Here is an 18539-nt window from a genome sequence, read left to right as displayed (position 1 = left end):
TCCAATCTTAAGTATCACAAGAGTTAAAAATACATATTCATATTTCTGGAAATATTCACAGCCTCGTAGAAGCAATTACAGTAATCCATGCAATAAATAAATAATGTAAATTCTACTTGCATTCTCAAGAGCTGAAGACAGTTGCTTTTCTGAAAAGAACGAGTCTATAAAAGGGAAGTATATATAGCTTAGAAACAATCTGGTCAGCCCAACAATGAAGAAGAAAAGACCCCAGATACTACAACACTATTGTTGTTTGTACTCCTAAATTTACAGCAGTCTATCAGGATGAAGAGGATAAGTAGAGAAGAATGAGTAGCTTGTCATTAAGAGCAAAATTGCAAAGCTTCAAGTGCCTGTCTTCTGTTGATCTCCCTGGTCGATTAAAGGCGTGGCAGTAATAAAGTTTAATTTCTGATCTCACCTGCACAATACATCTTGCTGATGAGCAGAAATGGCATTTGCTCCATAAGAATTTCAAGTTTAGCATGTTTGTTTGATGTACCAAGACATACTCCGAAATTTCTATATCATATTTGTGCTGTTCGAGGTACAAATTTACATTCTAACCTCCAGAGATGGTGTTCTTTAACAGTGGACTATACCAGAAGAACAAATAATAACAAAAAAAAAAAAAATTGAGAAATCTAAGACGTCAATATACCATGCCCTGCTTCAAGTTAAGAAAGTTGGCTAATGTCAAATACGATTGCCTCCTCTGCACTCTGCAGATTGACTGGAATTTGGACGATCTCTCTTTAATTTTCTTCCTCAATCCAGTAGCTCTCTAGCATCTTTATCGCCTTCTCATAGATCTCATTGTTGTCGAAGTCCTGCAGATCCTCAAGTTTATCCAAACCACCACATTCATCAATAAGTTGTGCATAGAGGTTTGTCCCATTTTTATGCAGATTCTTCTCCATCTCTCCCACCTTCAGTATGTTGTCAAGGCTCTTGAGACATATGGACAATATTTCTGGGTCATGACAGACAAGAAGATCACAGAGTGGCCTTATACACCCCTTCGTCACCAGATAACTGCAACATAAGGAGGTCTTAGCCACCATCGAACATGTCTGATGTTAAGAATTTTGTAGATTATGTATGCTAATGTGCATTTTTCTTTCTTATGTACTTCTAGATGGAAAACGACAAATGGTAAGCCATCTTGGTACAAGTCCTCAAAGAAAAAAATTCACAAGAAAAAACGAATAGGTAAAGAGTTCTCAACCGATTTACTGTAAGAGTTAATAAACAAAGGATTAAAGGGGCTTCTCTGATAAAGAAAACAAAATTTCTGTACAAGTGAACGGGTACTATAAATATATACATGTAGAGGGCTCATTTAGTGCGGCACATGTACCATACGTTCATAGGTCAACTCAAGAAATAAGCCTCTCCAGAAACAGGGCCAAGGACGCGTACATCTTGCCCTCATTGCACCCGTATTTGCAGGAGGCACATACATGTACACAAATAAACATTGTAAGAGTGTGGGTATGTGTTTGCCTACGTGTGCATGAACTAAGACTGGCTCATGCCCAAAGAGAATGCCCACCTATGACTACTGTCACCAACGATGCAAACAGAGATGGTCAAGAAAAACATCTTGGAAAAAAAAATCTCAATGATATGAGGATAAATATATGCATCAGCAAATAACCATGTTAATGGATTTATATCCTTATGCCATACCACAAACATAAAATAAACTCAGCATCAAGTTGTTGGCCAAGTATATAATGTTTGATCCATTGAAGGCTTTCTTCACACCAGCCACAGGTAAAGAAAAAGCACATCCAAAGACATGAAACAAAAAAAAGCTGTAAGCGTACTGGATCTGTTCGCGGCTACCCCCTGAGGTAGCATTTGATATAGCCCATGCAGCCTCTTTCTTGATATCCACCTCAGCATGCTGCAGTAACTCTATAAGAGGACTCATGATGTTCGCATTCATGACAGCCTGATGCAAGGGCATGAGGAGGTGGTTATCAAGGAAAGTCCTGATTACTAGTACATTTTGCCAGAGTCCAAGACAACATTATATTCTTAGGTATTGACATAGAATGATTGATCAAGTTAATTAAACAATCATGATGCCAATATAGTACTAAACAAAAATGTAGTCAATGTGTATGATTTAGATGACTGATAAGTACCTAGTAGCATTTCTTCTCTTGAGCCAGTAAAGTTCCTAACTGGATCATGGAATGAAGCAGAGGAAGAAAGAATTACCTGAATCTGAGATCTACTCCCAGCAGTGATATTAGAAATTGTCAAGCAAGCATGCTTTTTGATGTGCTTTTGGTAATTCTGAGCCAGAAATTGGTACAAGCAAGGGAGCACATTATTGTCTATCATCAACTGCAATTGAATATCACATCTTAGCCTCAATTGTATAAGAAAGAGTAAAAATAGGTGCAGGTATCATGTATTTATCCCCAAAATCATAGACACAAGGCATATCTTAATGGATGTTCATAAAGTACATAAACAAAATATTCATCAAAAGTGCCTACTGAAATCTTGTGACATATTCTTGTGGACAAATAATTCACCTTCTAAATCCTTACTATTAGTTCATGGAGACAAGAGTGGGTACACGCTGACAAGCACTGCAGGTTTCTATCACTACATAAAAAGCACAAGATTGCTCCATGGTTGCATGAACTTCAACTGCAACCCAAGCACAGGTTCCTTTTTTTTTTCTAATTGGTCAGCTAAGCTTCTTGGAAGCTACTCACTTGGTCAACTGAGCACATGAGTGTCTTATGCTTAATCCTTCTTCAGGAGCTTACCCATTATTAATTTTTGCTTGATATAAGACCAGGATGGTAGAAAAAGAACCAGGAATATGAGAAATCTGGATTTGTTTTGCAATGAGTCAGGCTAATTTTACAAAAACTTGTATCTATCTAGGAGATCAGACATAGAATTAGGCATCTATTACCATACCCAGAGTCCACTACTGCAAATAAAATAGGATAAATGCTCATCTACATAAGAAAAATGTAAAATCAAGAAATTCAATCAGCCCAGAACAAGTATCAGTAGCACACTGTTGTGAAAGATGATAATCCGCATACATGAAAAAGAAAAGTGTGAATGAGGAAGTGTACAAACTATACTTCAGGTTCTTGGTTTTCGATATTCCATGTATTAGAGATGCCAATGGAATTGCCTTTCTTAACGACTTAAATGAGCCTTAGCCTAGTAAAACCTATGGTACTTGCGTCGGATACAGTAAGAAACTAAAAATAAAGGAAGACCACATTTAGGTACTTCTAATTTTCTTGGGAATTCATAAAGGAGTATCATATGTAAGTGCACCTTAGTTGACAGAATTACAAATTTACTATTACCTTTTCTGGGATCATGATATCATGTCTTAGTATTTATATTATATGCACATCAACATATATAGGAGCAGATATAAAATGAGAGAATGAGCAGTTGATGTTGAAAGGAACTGATGGTATTTTTAGCTTCCCTTCTTAAAGCAGCATATTTATATTGTCTGTATAAAGGAAAATAGACAACTGCAAGATAAGCTATACCTGTGTCTGAGCATAATCTCCAGCAGAAATATTTGCAACTGTTATAATGGCAGGAGTAAGAACATCTGGCGATGGATGCCTGGAGAAAAGAAAAATAAACCTTGTCTCTTATGGGAATAACTTACGAATAATAAAGAAGTCATTTGGAATGAAATAATCGTGTTGAATAAAGAAGTAAATAGCCAATTAGCATCTTACAGCAGAAGCTTTATAAGTTGCGGACAGACACCTGCCTCAATCACAGCTTGTATTCCACTATTTCTACAATCTGAAAGATAAGATAGGATCCGGCACACATCAGCTAGAATCTTTTCATCAATGGAATGAATTAGGTGTCTAAGTATCTGCAATATGGCCTTCATCAGCAAAAAGGAGAAAAACAATTAGTAGGATAGTAGGAGACAAAATTGTATATAGTAATAATCAGTAGCCAGGTCAAGACAAAATCATACTTGACATTTTTCATCTGGCACTGTTCCACAGCAAAGATTAGCCAATGACCATGTTGCAGTCCTCAACATTGATATTCTTGCATGTTCATTAAACTGAGACAGTAATGGAATGAGAGCACCATGATCAACAACAAGTTCCCGGCAGCTTTCTGAATCGCCAGCTACATTACCAAGTGCCCAAACAGCCTGTTTAACGATAACAAATAATGAAGACACGAATAACATCAACAATAAAAAAAATAAGCTATGAAATACTAACTTCTTAGTCGTAAAATCAAGAAACCAGAGTAAAATAACCTGCTCTCTAACATCATGATGTGGAGAACTGAGAAGATCTACCAACTTTGGAATAGCGTCACATTTAGTAACAAGTTGTGTATGCTCTGAGGTCCCAGAAGAAATGTCGCTCAGGATACATGCTGCCTCCAACTGCAAAGGAAAGATAGATAAAATAGCTAGGATCATGAAAAACTCACCACATGAAAGAACGTGTATCACTGCATAAATATAGGCGAGAACAATACCTGCAGTTGAGGTAGCTCATGTCTTGAAAGAAATTCGACAAATCTTGGAAGGATGCCTGCTTCAATGACCTCTTCAATCAGAGAGTCCCTGTCTAAAGACAAAAGTGGATCAATTAGGTAAGATAAACAAGTCTGCCCAAATAAAGTAGACAACTCAGCAGAGAATTATTCTTTTTACCAGTTGAGAGGAGCTTGCTGAACTTAATAGTTGCTTCCAACTGCAAAGCAGGATTCTCTGACCGAATTCCTTCCACCATTCCAGGCAGGATTTCTAACTAACAAACTAGAAGATGCAAATTCAAGAGATTGAAATAAAACCAAATATAAAAGGTAAATTAATCCATGCAATAATTAAAAATAGTTTACTCCTTTTCTTTATTCTTGCGCCTGCCACTTTTAGAACCTTCACCAACACTATCCATGAAATGGCCTTATAGCGAAGCCCTAGAATATATTATCGTCAAACTACGAGTAACTCGACACGGGCATATCATGCAATCTCTAGATATTCAGAGCTTAATCTTTGTAATGCGAAAGGCCGTTGTATAACTCAAAAGTTTCTTATAGTCGAGAATTCGAACTATAACGAAAAAGCCTGTGATAAACTAAAATTCACCCCAGTATGAAGGCGCACTGACCAAAAATTAAACCACCTAAAGAACACTTTTAAATTACTTAGAGTACATAACAAGCTAATTGAACTAAATCTATTACAAGCCAGTTTTTTACCGCAACACGAAGCATCCGTCATCACAATTATTCGACAATGGGTGCCCAAGACGAAAAATTTATCGCCAAATACCAAGAAATATTCAACAAAGTCCAATAAATGTAAATAGATTCCCTCACTCAGGATATTCAATGGAACCATTTCGAGCATATAACTACAGCTATAAGAAATCTCCACGGATGGCAACTTAGAGTCGTACAAAACGAGGACCGGAACTAAAGGAAACAAGTCGAATTCACAAAAAGAATGAAAAATTAATTGAGATCCGACCATTGCAAGAAAGACTCAACTGAAATCAAAGTCATAAAAGAAAACTCCATTGATCATAAGCATTAAAAAGGGCACCTTGGCGTCGGCGGTGGCGGTCGCCGGGGAATCGGTGGGCGAACCGAGATTGGGTTGGGGACGAGCATCGTCGCGCCTCTTCTTGAATAGGCTTCCATATCGCTTCCTCTTCCGGAGCTCGACGAGTAGGTCTTCCCTCCTCTTCGTCGCCTGGTCAACGCCCACCCCGGGCTTGTACGACTTCCTGCGGCCAACTTCCGCCGCCTTGGGCCGCAGTGACATGGATGCTTGCCTCTAGTGTATCTTCTACCTCTCTAGTGCGCGAGAGCTCTCGTGGTGGTGGAAGGAGAGACTCCGATGTCGAAGAAGAATAGACCTTTTATCATTTCGCACCCTGACTTTATGTAAATCTCAATCCAATAAGGATCCGGTTACGACTTGCGACAAATTGGTTCGGATCAGAAAACTCGGGTATGGATATGGACTCGGGTCCAATCTAGATCCAGAAATATGATTTAATTTTTTTATTAAAAAAATCATCTTTATAGGAATGTCTGTTATTAAGTAAGCAACCAAAGCCTATTATAAGTCTCCATTAATTTTTACTCCAAAATTCTGAATGTTATATGATATAATAACTTAATATTCTCCTAATATCAATGTTTGGTAATCTAATATATACGTGAACCGTCACGTGCCAATACAGTTGCACCGACGGTGGCAGTCACGTAAATCTCACCAACTCCGACCAAACTCTCCCTGATTAGCTGCGCAATCGCTTACATTTACCAATAACCATCCCCACCCAGCACCGGAACAAAACTGTACACCTTACAGCACCACCAACGAGATCTCACTTCCGTTCGGGCCCCATGGAAGTGCTGAATTAGACGTTACGCGAGTTGCTTTTCGGGTCATTTTAAAGAGTGCACGTCCAACCAAAACTAGTCCTCTTTCACCGCTGCCCCAACTGCTTTAAATGCCAAACTCGATCACAAGCCGCGCTTAATTCCTTCTTCCCTTTCTTCGCTTCCCTTCCGTCACTCGTTTCAAATAAGCCCAGGGGTTTCCCTTCCTCAGATCTAGCTCCCGATCTGGGATCTGAGGAATGCTCTAGGGTTTCTTCGTCGATCTCTCGAAGCGATTCTCAATGGAGGAGACCTCTCGATCCATTTCTCCCAGCCAGGTGCGCGAATGCAGCGAGATCCGATGTTTTTTTTCCTTTTTCTTTTTTTTTTTGGAAAAACTTCGTCGTTGTTTTGGATCGGAGTCGGTTCTTTGTGCTTCAAACGCTGCTTCTTGGCCGGGTCTTGAAAGGATTGGTGTTGATTAGATTTAGAATCTTTGGAGGGTTATCCAATTTTTTTCCCTTTTTGGGAAATTTTCGTCGTTATATTGAATAGGAGTCGGTTCTTGATGTTTCGAATGCTTTTTCTTCGCCAGGTCTTGAAAGGGTTGATGTAGACTAGATTTAGAAAATTTGGGGGAGTTCAGGGAGCGAGTAAGGTTGTGGCATGCAATCTTGATAGCAAAAATGGAAATGTTACGAGTTTTCTTTATTAATCCGGACACCTTTGTCTTTGATTTCTTGAAGGGAGATTGATTTTCGTGGAAATGCTAGATTATTTTCTTTTTATTATTTTTGCATGATACATTGTTTTTGTCCATGTGGCAGGTGGCTGTTTTACTTGGATTTATCCCAATTTTTGTGGCATGGATATATTCCGAGTTTTTAGAGCGCAAGAAGAATGTGGCTTCTCTGAAAGCGTGAGTTGCATTGTGCTTGATAGGAGACTGTACTTCAATATTGTTTCACAATAATATTACCAGCTTCTGTTTATGTATAATGTTCTGGTGTCTGACAAATTAGTTCTGATGTTGGGTAACAGGACCATAACTTCCTTAATGCGTGTGTTGGTGTTGGCAATCTTCATAAAATGGTCAACTAGATGAAACAGTTGGTGGATCTCTTCTTTCTCTTTGACAATATATAATTTGGAAGACTGTATATAGAGTTTCTAAAAACCAATACTGGAGATAAATTATCTGAATAGTAACAACAGTGATGAAATTTGGTTCAGAATGTATGAAAAGTAGCTTAGCTACTATTATCCAAGTAGCAGAACAGTTTTAATGCCATTATGAATAATCCTAGACTTGACTTCACATTATGATTTTGACATTATGTATAGTTGGCTTTATGGCATTTTACTTCACATAGAGTGCTATTGGTATGTGGTGAGGGTGTTCTGTTAATCGTTAATTGGAGGCACGGCGACAATGCCAGGAGAAAACATAAGCAGGACATTAAGCTGGCCAAAAGGTAATTTCTAGTTCTCTACCACAGCCACTGAAGTGATGCAAACAAGGGAAGAAACAGTAAGAAACTTTGCATCACGGTAGCTGAGAAACAGTATGCACCGTGTCGTACTCTTTGGACTTGCACCAGAACAAGTTGAAAGTTTTTTAGCTATGCTTTCAATGATCCTTTCCTAGAAGTTAATGCAATGCCTTCTTCAATTACCATTTTTTCACGAATACTAATCTTAGCAAATTGGGTATCAATAAGCCTGTTTTGGGCCTATTACTCATTTGACTGAAAAATTAGTTTCAAGGATAAATGGTTAATAATGGCTTTGCTATATCACTGAGTGAAGGCAACATCAAGCCTTAAACTGAAAATAATGACATATATGGCTAAAGTTGATGTTTGATTCCTACTCATATGGACCTTATTTTGTCTTAGTTTCTTCGCGACCCTTGTGGCTAGAACCTTAGCAATAGGCCAAAACCCTTTCCTACACTACTGTAGCCTCTTAGATTTTCTTGGTTTATTGATAATTTGGCACACACTCTAGCTATTAACTATTGGGCACACATATCTCCTAGTTGTTCAATCCACATTGCTCCAGTTGATTAAATAGGGTTAGAAATCTAAGCAAGTATGTATATATATATTGTCATGGAAATGAAGACGGTGTATTTCTGTGGACAAAGGGTTGCATTTGACTGAGAATCTATGTGAATGATATACTGTCTCTGTTGCTTTTTAGACTAATAAAGGCCATTATGTTAAAATAATATACTATGAAAGGTATGGTGTGAAATGGAATCATATATTATAATCTTGCATCTTAATACGCCCATCTTATCATATACTATAGTTAAATATATTATCATCTTGCATCTACCTTCCTGTCTTGATTATTCTGTCTTAATTGGCCAAGGTAGTTCCCTATAAACTGTATTAGATCCTGATAGTTTTACAAAGTGCTGTGTTCCTGAGTATATTGAAAATATGAAGCCATGCCTTTGACTTCATTAGTGACAAATATATTCTGCAAATTCCAAAGTTTTAGTAGGAATATCATACAGATTCCTCTTTCTCTCTTTAGTGGCAAACATTCAGATGTCAACTTAGTTGTAATGGAGAATGAGCCAGAGAGGGGTGAAGATCGATCTTTATTACTAGAGGATGGTCGCCAAGCGGCACCTACAAAAGCTCATCATGTTTCTGTCTCATCACAATTTCTCAGGTTGTTGCCTAACCTCATAGATTCTTCATGCCAAATCACACATTTTAGTTGTATATTATGGTAAAGATTAGATGGTTTTACTATGAATTTTTTGATCTGCTCAGATTTTGTTCCATGGATGAGACATTTTTGCTAGAGAATCGGTTGACACTGAGAGCAATGTAAGTGAGATTCAGCTATGATATCTAAGATGGATAGGAACTTGTAAGCTGTCTGATTATGTTCCCTAATTCGATCTGTTTATTTTCAGATCTGAGTTTGGAGCCCATTTGCTCTACTTTTATGTATGTGATCGAACAAATTTATTTGGGGAGTCTACAAAGGTGCTCCTTGACTCTTAACTAACAGAATCATTATGTTCTGTTACATGGAATTCATATAAATATTCTGTTACATTGAATTCATATAAATTTTCTGTCTATCCTTATTGGTGGATGATAATAAAGCTGATAGTCACATTTATTTCAAATACTAAAATGGTTAAACAGTTTTGGCAATCTAATTTGCTCTCCTTTTCCTTTGCTTAGTCATTGTTAATTAATTATTGTATTTAAAATGCTGAAAATAAACGCTTCAGATATTGCAGTTCTATGTTATGAATTATGGAATGTCTATACTCAAGACATTATGGGATTTAATAATTTTTTGTAAACATCACTGGATCCTTGTAATTTGTAACTACCCCAGTAGCTTGCTTTTAGAGTGTTAAGTATCTGCCAAACTTTTAAGAATAATGGTTTGCATGGATAGATAGTTGCAATTCCAGCATATGCGCCACTTGAGTAAAAGTCCCGTAGTAATTATTGTAGTTACTTTCATAATATTGCCTAATTTTGCCACTCTATAATGTGTGCAGAATTATAGCCGGGACCTTTTCCTTTTCCTCTACTTTCTTCTCATCATTGTTGCAGCAATGACATCTTTTAAGTCCCATCAAGAGAAGTCCATGTTCTCAGGAAAATCCATAATGTACCTGAATAGACATCAGACAGAAGAATGGAAGGGCTGGATGCAGGTATTTCCTCATTCTATAATTTATTTTCTTTCTGGTAAGCTAACTTCTTTCTTTGTGGCACAATTAGTTATTTGTCTTAAAATATTTTGTAAATTGTCGCACACCCACACTTTCTTCTCAATTCCTGGATTTGGAAAACAAATGCTTCTTATATTGTTATTTACTATTTCCTTGTCGTTGGCATTCATTTTATGGAAAGCTTCCTGCAGGGAACTATTGCAGAGAGCAGCATATGAAAATTTGTAAGCATGCACCAGGAGTTGCAACTCAGTGGATCCCCTGCATGATCAGGGTCCAATGCAAACTCAACATATTTGGGTAGTTGCCTTTGGGTGGTCTCCTTTTTAATAATAGAGCAGCATATGAGTTGTAAGCATGCACCAGCAGTTGCAATTCAGTGAATCCCTGCATAATCAGGGTCCAATGTGAACTCAACACATTTGGACGGTCACCTTTCAAATATAGAGCATGGATTGAATCTTTGAATCACACACCCAGCTTTAGATCCAATCAATTATTTCTTAACCATTTGATTCTCTTCTATGCTCAACCTAAGAGCTGCACACATAGCCTCTTTTTGTTCTTGAAAATATTTCTAGCAGTGTAGAACAAGAACATGGTGCTCATAATGATAGATCTTGCTTGCTTCTTTGAGTTTATTTAATTTATCTTCTCTTTTCTCTCCACTGTTTTTCTAAGATTTGTGTCAATAAATCGACAAAAATGTTAAGGTGTTCCATGAAGTAAATGTTGACAGCAGTGAGCTGTTATTTACTTACCGAATGCTCATGAACTAGAAATAATCCATATCTCTATAGATTTCAGGCTTACTGATGGGCACTCTCCTGTTTTGTGTCTTTTGACTTGTTGGAAGTGTATTTAAATTGCTCTAAGAAAAATTTGCTTTCTGCCCTGTTTTCACTTGGTGGAAGTCAAATTAAATCACTTTCAGGAAGATTCACTTGCAGAAATCATCCTTTCAGAATCTAACTCAACAGTTCATATCTTCTTCTCATATGGCTACTTGCTTGTTATCTAGATTATCCAAATGATCACAAAAGGAACTTTGAGAAGCTTGAACTGGTGTGCATATTTTTTCAGAATTTTCATTCTTTCATCTATTGCAACCTAATTTTGAATACTCTATTGTTGGTTTATTCAGCTTAGTCAGGTTGTATCTTTAAGTGCCTTAAATTTTCTAACTTGAGACAATTAGAACTTAGAAGTAGAAAGGCATATTCTGCACTTCATGAGCAGACTCCACAACCTTTTCAACTAAAGCGTCTATAAGTTGAGCCCTCAGTCAGTTAATGGTGACCTACACAAAGCAGCGAAGGAGATGTCATTGCCCTAGATTAAATCAGCTATGTCACATCAGTTCATGGAAACATTATTAGATAGAAAAGTAATTTGTAATGTTTGATCTTGTTTGGGCTGTCAGATACATCTTACAAACCTCGGTTATCAGCAACTACATTTTTTCTTATTGTGAGCACTGTTTCTTTTGTAGGTGCTATTTTTAATGTACCACTACTTCAATGCGAAAGAGATATATAATGCAATTCGTGTATTTATTGCTGCATATGTGTGGATGACTGGGTTTGGAAATTTCTCCTATTACTATATCCGAAAAGACTTCAGTCTTGCACGATTTGCTCAGGTACTTGTGGCAATACTTTAATCAAGTGGGTCTTCTATCTTTTAATTGTTATTAACATTCCTGCCTATGTTGAACAGATGATGTGGCGCCTCAATTTCCTTGTGGCATTTTGTTGCTTCACCCTTCAAAATGACTACGTGTTGTATTACATCTGCCCCATGCACACTCTTTTCACCCTTATGGTCTATGGTTCACTTGGAATTCTGAACAAATACAATGAAATTGGATCAGTGATTGCTGCAAAAATTGCCGCATGCTTCTTGGTTGTCATTCTGATCTGGGAAGTTCCTAATGTTTTTGACATAGTCTGGAGCCCTTTCACATTTCTTCTAGGTCAGTATAATGTAAATATTAATTCATCCTTTTTCATTAGTCTTCCTTCTTACAAAAGATGAGTAATGTACTTCGGTCACTCTTGCCCAGGTTACAATGATCCAGATCCTTCTAAACATACGTACCCTCGTTTGCATGAGTGGCACTTCCGATCGGGATTGGATCGTTACATTTGGATTGTGGGAATGATATATGCCTATTATCATCCAACTGTAAGTTTAAAGGTTTCCTGAATTAGTACATCTATTAAACTTATTTTAGTTGAAAACGGTGTCAGTCATGTTAACTTTTATGATATGTATTCTACTTGCAAAAAAAAGATCTGACATGGTTAGGAAGTAGAAACTTAGAACATAGGGCTATAAGTAAGATGTATGAATTGCATCTATGGAACTTTTTTCACTTGATACTACAGAGTTATGTCATAGAATACACAAATGGATGGTATGGATACTGTTTCAGTATCTAGCTTTCTTTTCATGCCTTGACAGATTTACTGCTGTAAATGACATTCTCTCCAGCACTTCTACAATTAATGGTAGAAAGAAGTGCTGGTGTTGTCCTAGACCCTTAGGCCTTGTTTAACCTAGTTCAATAACTAAACATTAAATTATCTTCTTTTTTTTCTAATCTAGTACAATATTCACTCTCCAAATAAATACTAATATATAAATTCTAATATTATTTTAAATTAATTTTAATTTTACCCTTGACATAATTTAAATTTATTAATTTTATATCTTATCAATCTTATCTCTCCTTTCTCTACCAAAATATTCATAATTTATATTACAAAATATGTGAAATAATATCCAATTAAGTCTCTCTTCTCTTTACACCATATAAGCCAGTAAATATACACTTAAGTTCGCAAATGATTATTATAGACACTATATAAGCTAACAAATATGCATTTAAGCTCACAAGTACATATTATAATATTATAATATTTACATATTATAATATAATACTATTTTAATATTATATTATCCATATATTATAATACATCATATAATATTTGTATATTATAATATGACCACTATCATAACATGAAAAGCGTATTTTCGTCCATCAAATTTACATATCATTTATTTTCCTTCAAAACCAATAAATTTTTTTCACTTTTTCATATAACATCATAAATAATAAATACACTCTTAGCCTAGTTCAAAACTAAATACCAAATCATCTTAGTCTAGTTTAAAGTACCTATATCAAGAAAAGCAATAGAGCCAGCTAATCTTGTTTAGAGTTTAGCCTCAAATCAAACAAGGCCTTATGTTTGATGCTTGTGGCCTAGCTAAATGTGGTTAACTAGTTTTTCCTTTTCCAGACTTTTGGATTGAACAAGCTTGGTTTTGCAATGCAACTATCAAGATATGTGCGACCTTTTGAATTCAAGTCATCACAAACATTTGTTTGTCAGTCATTTTAAGAAAAAGAGTACCTCGCTGACTTCAAGAAGTGTGTCTCACTTGGTCAAAGCTGTGTCCCCTGGATGCAGTGTGCTGTACATACTACATACACAAGCACATTGAAGTTAGTGTCTCCCTCTATTTGCATATTGTGCTGTCATAAGAGGTGGGAGAATGAATTCAAACTAAGATGGTCAATGAAAAAGTTGAGCTAATCTTTACAACCAATTTAGTGGATATGTTTCTTGACATAATGATAGACTATTGAAACATATTATAGCAAAAAAAAATTATAGAGATAAATGACTAGTTGAAACAAGATACAGATATCACTTGATTTAAGTGGGCATGTAATACAAAGAGATATGCAGGAAATTGATCCTCAAAACAAATTTTAAATGGTGGACCTAAAAGCTTGGTGGTTGTGATAGTTATAACTTTCACAATCAAATTGTCCAGCTGGCATCAAAATTTTAAATAGGTGCAAATGATTGAGATACCAATGGTAATGCAGTATTTTAAATCTTTTGTGCTTGTACATTGTGCAAAGAAGTTTTTAAATGAGATAGTCAAGCTCAACTATTCTGTGTCATTTTAGTTTCTCATCTATCATACTGAAAATTTAAGAGTACTTGATGTTACAGGTTGAAAGGTGGATGGAGAAGCTTGAGGAAACTGAAACAAAAGTGAGGATAGCAATAAAGACACTTGTTGTGGCAATTGCTCTAACGGTAACTTTCAAGTGTCATGATGTTCTTACATATCATGTGTTATATGTCCTGTTTTTTCAAATGTGCTTTCCATGGTTATCTCAGGTTGGATATCTATGGTATGAGTACATCTATAAGCTGGATAAGCTTACCTATAACAAGTACCATCCCTATACATCATGGATCCCGATAACGTATGCTTTTAGCTACTTGTTTTATTCGTCCTACTATTTTCATTTTATCCTAGAATCTCATATTGTTGTTTCCTCTTTTGCAAATCAAGTGTCTATATCTGTTTGCGTAACTTCACACCATCACTCCGAGGCTGCTCTCTGACTCTATTTGCGTAAGTTTGGCCTCCTCTTTAATTGCCGTCAATTTGGGTTTTGCTGCTTTTGCATGTGCACTGTAATCGATTGTATTATAGGGATAATTGATACACATGTTCATTTCTTATGATTAGTTGGCTTGGAAAGATAACATTGGAGACATACATATCTCAGATTCATATCTGGCTTAGGTAAGTATATGGAATTTTCCTTATTTGCTGGAATTTGTAGTAGTAGGCACTCATATGTGCTGACTATCTTTATGTGGATATTGACTGTTTAAGTTTTTTGGTTTTGCAGATCAAGGGTGCCCAATGGACAACCCAAGTGGCTTTTGTCAATTATCCCTAATTACCCATTGCTAAACTTCATGCTGACTACTGCCATATATGTTTTGGTCTGAATCTTAATCTTTCACTCTGGAGATGAACAAAGTTAGATGACAGTATTTAGGCTGATAATAACTTATTTGGTCATCTATTCTCATGCAGGTTTCTCACAGGCTCTTTGAGCTAACAAACACATTAAAGATAGCATTTCTGCCGAGCCGAGACAGCAAACGCCTTATCCATAACATGGTCACAGGAGTTGTCATTTCAGTTGCGCTCTACTCAGTGTCGTTTCTATTCCTCAGCGTTCCAAGAATGCTGGTTTAGTGATATGAATTCCTCATGGTGCACAACTAGCTCGTCCGATATCCTCTTTGATAGGTGGGGAAGTGCAATTTAGACCCATGTACATCAAGTTGAAAGCAAAAGCTCCAGGTCATAAAAAGCAAAGCCATGATATTCTATCGAGAAAAATCTACCTTGCCTTGTCGCCAAGGAAGTGGAAGAAGAAATATTTATATAGTTGGATTTAGTACGTTCTGAAGTTTTGTACATAGGCTCAATTGCTTGCTGAAAATATCCATTTGTTTTTGTTCTTTTTTCTTTTTACGTTAACGAAGCATTAAACATTCAAATGTGAATGTTCAGCTATCCATAGTCAGTTATGCTTCAAACATTTCTTTTCTTGCAAGGAATTCGATTCAGTTGCCCCATTAAAAACAAAAAAATCTAATACGCAAAGAAAAGAACTATATTTGAATGAGATAATTCTGTAGCTCTTAGAAAAAATATATTCTATATTTGAATAGTATTACAAAATGTACATTTTAACTTAATTTCATGGAAATATTAGATTATTGGTATTTATCCTCTTTAGACTCATTCCAAATATCTAGTTTTAGTTAGGAAATGAATTGGCTTTGATACTTTGTAGATTTACCAAGCAATTGTTTACGATTTTTTAGGGGGCTTAGGTTTGAACATAAACTATAAAATATAAAAATTATATATATATATATGTAATTTTTTATTGAATATAAAGTCGTAATTTCTTTGGATTGACTAGTTCAATATAACGAAAGCTCTTATATATGCATATCTTTATCTGTCGTAGACTCATTAAGTATTATTTTTTAACTAATAACCTTTACAATATTCAATGCGTATCGCCCTCAGCCCCTGTATCACTGAATGAGCTATACCGTTTGTTGCAATTAATACGTGAATCAACGCTAATAAAAGTTTTTGGATCGTAGCAGCTTATAAGATTATTGCTTCAGGGACACTATCTGCAGATTAAAAAGGTTAAGCATCTGTCTTGCATTGTGTGCTAGATGAAGAAATGGATCTGACATTAAATATCATCATCGTCATCATCGGATGATTTATTACATGGTAATAAGTAGTATTTCAATAATCCAACAGTGTGATTCAATGCTGACTATTTATAAAGATGTAAAGTATGTCTTTTAGTAGTAGAATTTCAATATGTTGACGTAGGTGGATACCATATTCCAGCTTAATTTCCAATATCTTACTTCATGTTGATTTGTTGATGTTATTTTCAAACAAGCCTGTAAAGTGAGTGATGTCTGAAAAATGGATTCATCATCTCAACAACTTGTGGAGAGCTAATTTCTCAACAACAAAAGAAAACTCGTGGGGAGGGTACTATGCTTGTAATTCTTGTAATGAAGTTTCATTATTGAAGGCAAAAAGGAAAAACTTACTTTATCATAATTAGTTGATTGAAAATTACGTGTGTGTGTGTGTGTGTGTGTGTGTGTGTGTGTGGAGAACTAAAGCTGTCCACCAAAGTCAGACATGTCAAAAATTGCATCCCCTTAAATCTCCTTTGTAACGTCCGTGGCCAAAGATATGAGGCACATAAATTTTGTGTGTGATTTCATAAAACAAATGTGTGGTGTGAACTTGTGTACTATAAATTTTCAATTTAGCTATCATTTTCAAATACTTTCTGGCTAATTTTGTGCTTGAGTAGTAGTACAGCTAAGTGTGATGCTTGTTCTTAGAACTCTTGTTTTATTCTCTTTTTCTTCTCATGTATTAACTTTACAGGATTGATGTAAAGTAATATTATCTATAAACTTTCTCTGAAAAAAAAACTAAGGAATCAGTAGTGCTTAAGTAAGCTTTCAACTTCTCTCTAAAAAACATATATAATCTGAATATTATAAGGAGCAAGTGGCCGTCAAATAGTTAGATCTCCTTGTCTCTGGTTTTGGTTGACTTTGGCTAAGCTTGCAAGCTAGCAGAAAATTTCAGGAAGTCTTCCAAAATAGAACAAAAGAAAAACTACCAAAAAAAAAAACCCAATTGGAATCCACTTCCTGCTGTCTTCTTGTCTTCCAGCAATTCTAAGTTCAAGTAAATCTCCCTGGCAATGATGCCGTTCACGTTGCAGCCAGAGACTTCAAAAGTCAACCAAATTCTTAGCTCTATTACTAATCATTCATCTCTTTAGCCTCCAATTAACCTCCTTTCTTCATCTTGGAGTTGTGAGGGAAGCTACTTAAAAAGTTAGGCTCTTGGGCTGCTATGGAACTTCAAGAAAAGACCCTCACTGCACTGAAGAGCTTATGGGAACGCACTCACAATGACACAGGTGAAGACTTTCACCTGGGATAAGATATCTCACGTCGAGGATATCAAAATAACCTCAGGGTACATATACGTAATAAGTTAATTGCACGTATATGTATAATTTCTTAGTCATCTCTCTTCTTTTGCTTGCTAGCTAGCTGACAGTTTCCTTTCATATTTGTTGTATTATATTACGATTCAGATTCTTCGAGAGAAGATTGATACCAGCAGCTAAGTGAGTGTACACAAGAAGCAAATTTCTTTCTTCGTTTCTTTCTTGTCCTTTGAGCTGATTTGACTTACTGCTTTAGCAAGTAACAATGCTTCTTACACTCAAATTCCATATCAATTTGGTTGTCATCCTACACCCAATGGACTTTACTTTCACAAAATAAAGAAGAGGGAACCAAAGCACCTCTCTCATGCTATCATGTGTTTATATAATTGGTAAAAATACTTGCAATTAATATTTTTGTGTATGATATTTTTTTCTTATCATTTATAAATCCGAAAGCTAGATATGGGTTGGACAAATAGCTAACCCTCCCTACATAGAGAGGCACTTTAAACTCCACCGAACTTTTAGCTGTCTAATCTAGGCTTCAAGTCGTATGCATCACCGAATAATTGCTTTAAATTAAACGTTGTCATTGAATTGACAAACTGTTCTTCCAGGCTAACCGCACTGCCGAGCCATCAATCGAATTGAACCGAACCACTAAATTACCAATCACCAAACAATTTCTCTACAATATTATTAGGGGTTGGAGTTAAACTCTTAGTCATGAGCAAAGCACCTACAAACTCTACTAGAGTTTGTTGGTTGTGTATGACATTTTTTCATCGGTTTATATTTTAATCTCTGCTTCTTGTGTAAGAACTAATATTAAAGTTGTGTATTTTCAGGGAAATGACAGCGTTTGTAGTCCAACGGTTAGGATAATTGCCTTCCAAGCAATAGACCCGGGTTCGACTCCCGGCAAACGCATTTTTATTACATGGTTTTTGCATCTCTTTCGTTTAAATTTCTTTATATTTTCCGACCAACCATTCTATTATT

General features: G+C 36.0%; 2 protein-coding genes and 1 non-coding gene across 7 annotated transcripts; 2 read left to right on the top strand and 1 right to left on the bottom strand.

Moving 5' to 3' along the window:
• Positions 1-180: 180 nt before the first annotated feature.
• LOC140776686 (importin subunit alpha-4-like) lies at positions 181-5918 on the bottom strand. Of its 5 annotated transcripts, XR_012106927.1 has the most exons (11): positions 5609-5918; positions 4712-4808; positions 4534-4625; positions 4307-4438; positions 4010-4195; positions 3756-3913; positions 3558-3636; positions 2236-2364; positions 1836-1963; positions 665-1038; positions 181-424 (listed from the first exon to the last, which is right to left on the bottom strand). XR_012106927.1 is itself a non-coding variant. In XM_073120487.1 (10 exons), exons 2-10 carry the CDS (start codon positions 4788-4790, stop codon positions 759-761), a joined length of 1263 nt encoding a protein of 420 aa, XP_072976588.1. In that variant the 5' UTR covers positions 4791-4804; positions 5609-5762; the 3' UTR covers positions 452-758. The 5 variants fall into 5 exon arrangements, 4 of the variants coding, with proteins under 4 accessions (XP_072976588.1, XP_072976585.1, XP_072976586.1 ...); XM_073120487.1 differs by lacking the exon at positions 181-424 and having other exon boundaries at positions 452-1038; positions 4712-4804; positions 5609-5762; XM_073120484.1 differs by lacking the exon at positions 181-424 and having other exon boundaries at positions 453-1038.
• Positions 5919-6530: 612 nt separating this feature from the next.
• LOC140776655 (protein REDUCED WALL ACETYLATION 1-like) lies at positions 6531-15510 on the top strand. The gene is made up of 15 exons (XM_073120432.1): positions 6531-6734; positions 7224-7315; positions 8944-9084; positions 9189-9245; positions 9335-9407; positions 9941-10099; positions 11610-11759; positions 11837-12092; positions 12183-12304; positions 14152-14238; positions 14323-14411; positions 14501-14563; positions 14681-14737; positions 14847-14943; positions 15038-15510. Exons 1-15 carry the CDS (start codon positions 6699-6701, stop codon positions 15200-15202), a joined length of 1644 nt encoding a protein of 547 aa, XP_072976533.1. The 5' UTR covers positions 6531-6698; the 3' UTR covers positions 15203-15510.
• Positions 15511-18395: 2885 nt separating this feature from the next.
• Positions 18396-18467, top strand: TRNAG-UCC (transfer RNA glycine (anticodon UCC)). The gene has a single exon. It is a non-coding gene; the product is annotated as a tRNA-Gly (tRNA).
• Positions 18468-18539: the final 72 nt, after the last annotated feature.

The sequence above is a fragment of the Typha angustifolia genome, chromosome 14 (genome assembly GCF_048772165.1).
Source record: "Typha angustifolia cultivar Huaian chromosome 14, ASM4877216v1, whole genome shotgun sequence".
In the NCBI taxonomy this organism is placed as follows: Eukaryota; Viridiplantae; Streptophyta; class Magnoliopsida; order Poales; family Typhaceae; genus Typha; species Typha angustifolia.
The sequence above is the reverse complement of the archived record's forward strand: the minus strand, read 5'-3'. Positions and strand labels throughout refer to the sequence as shown.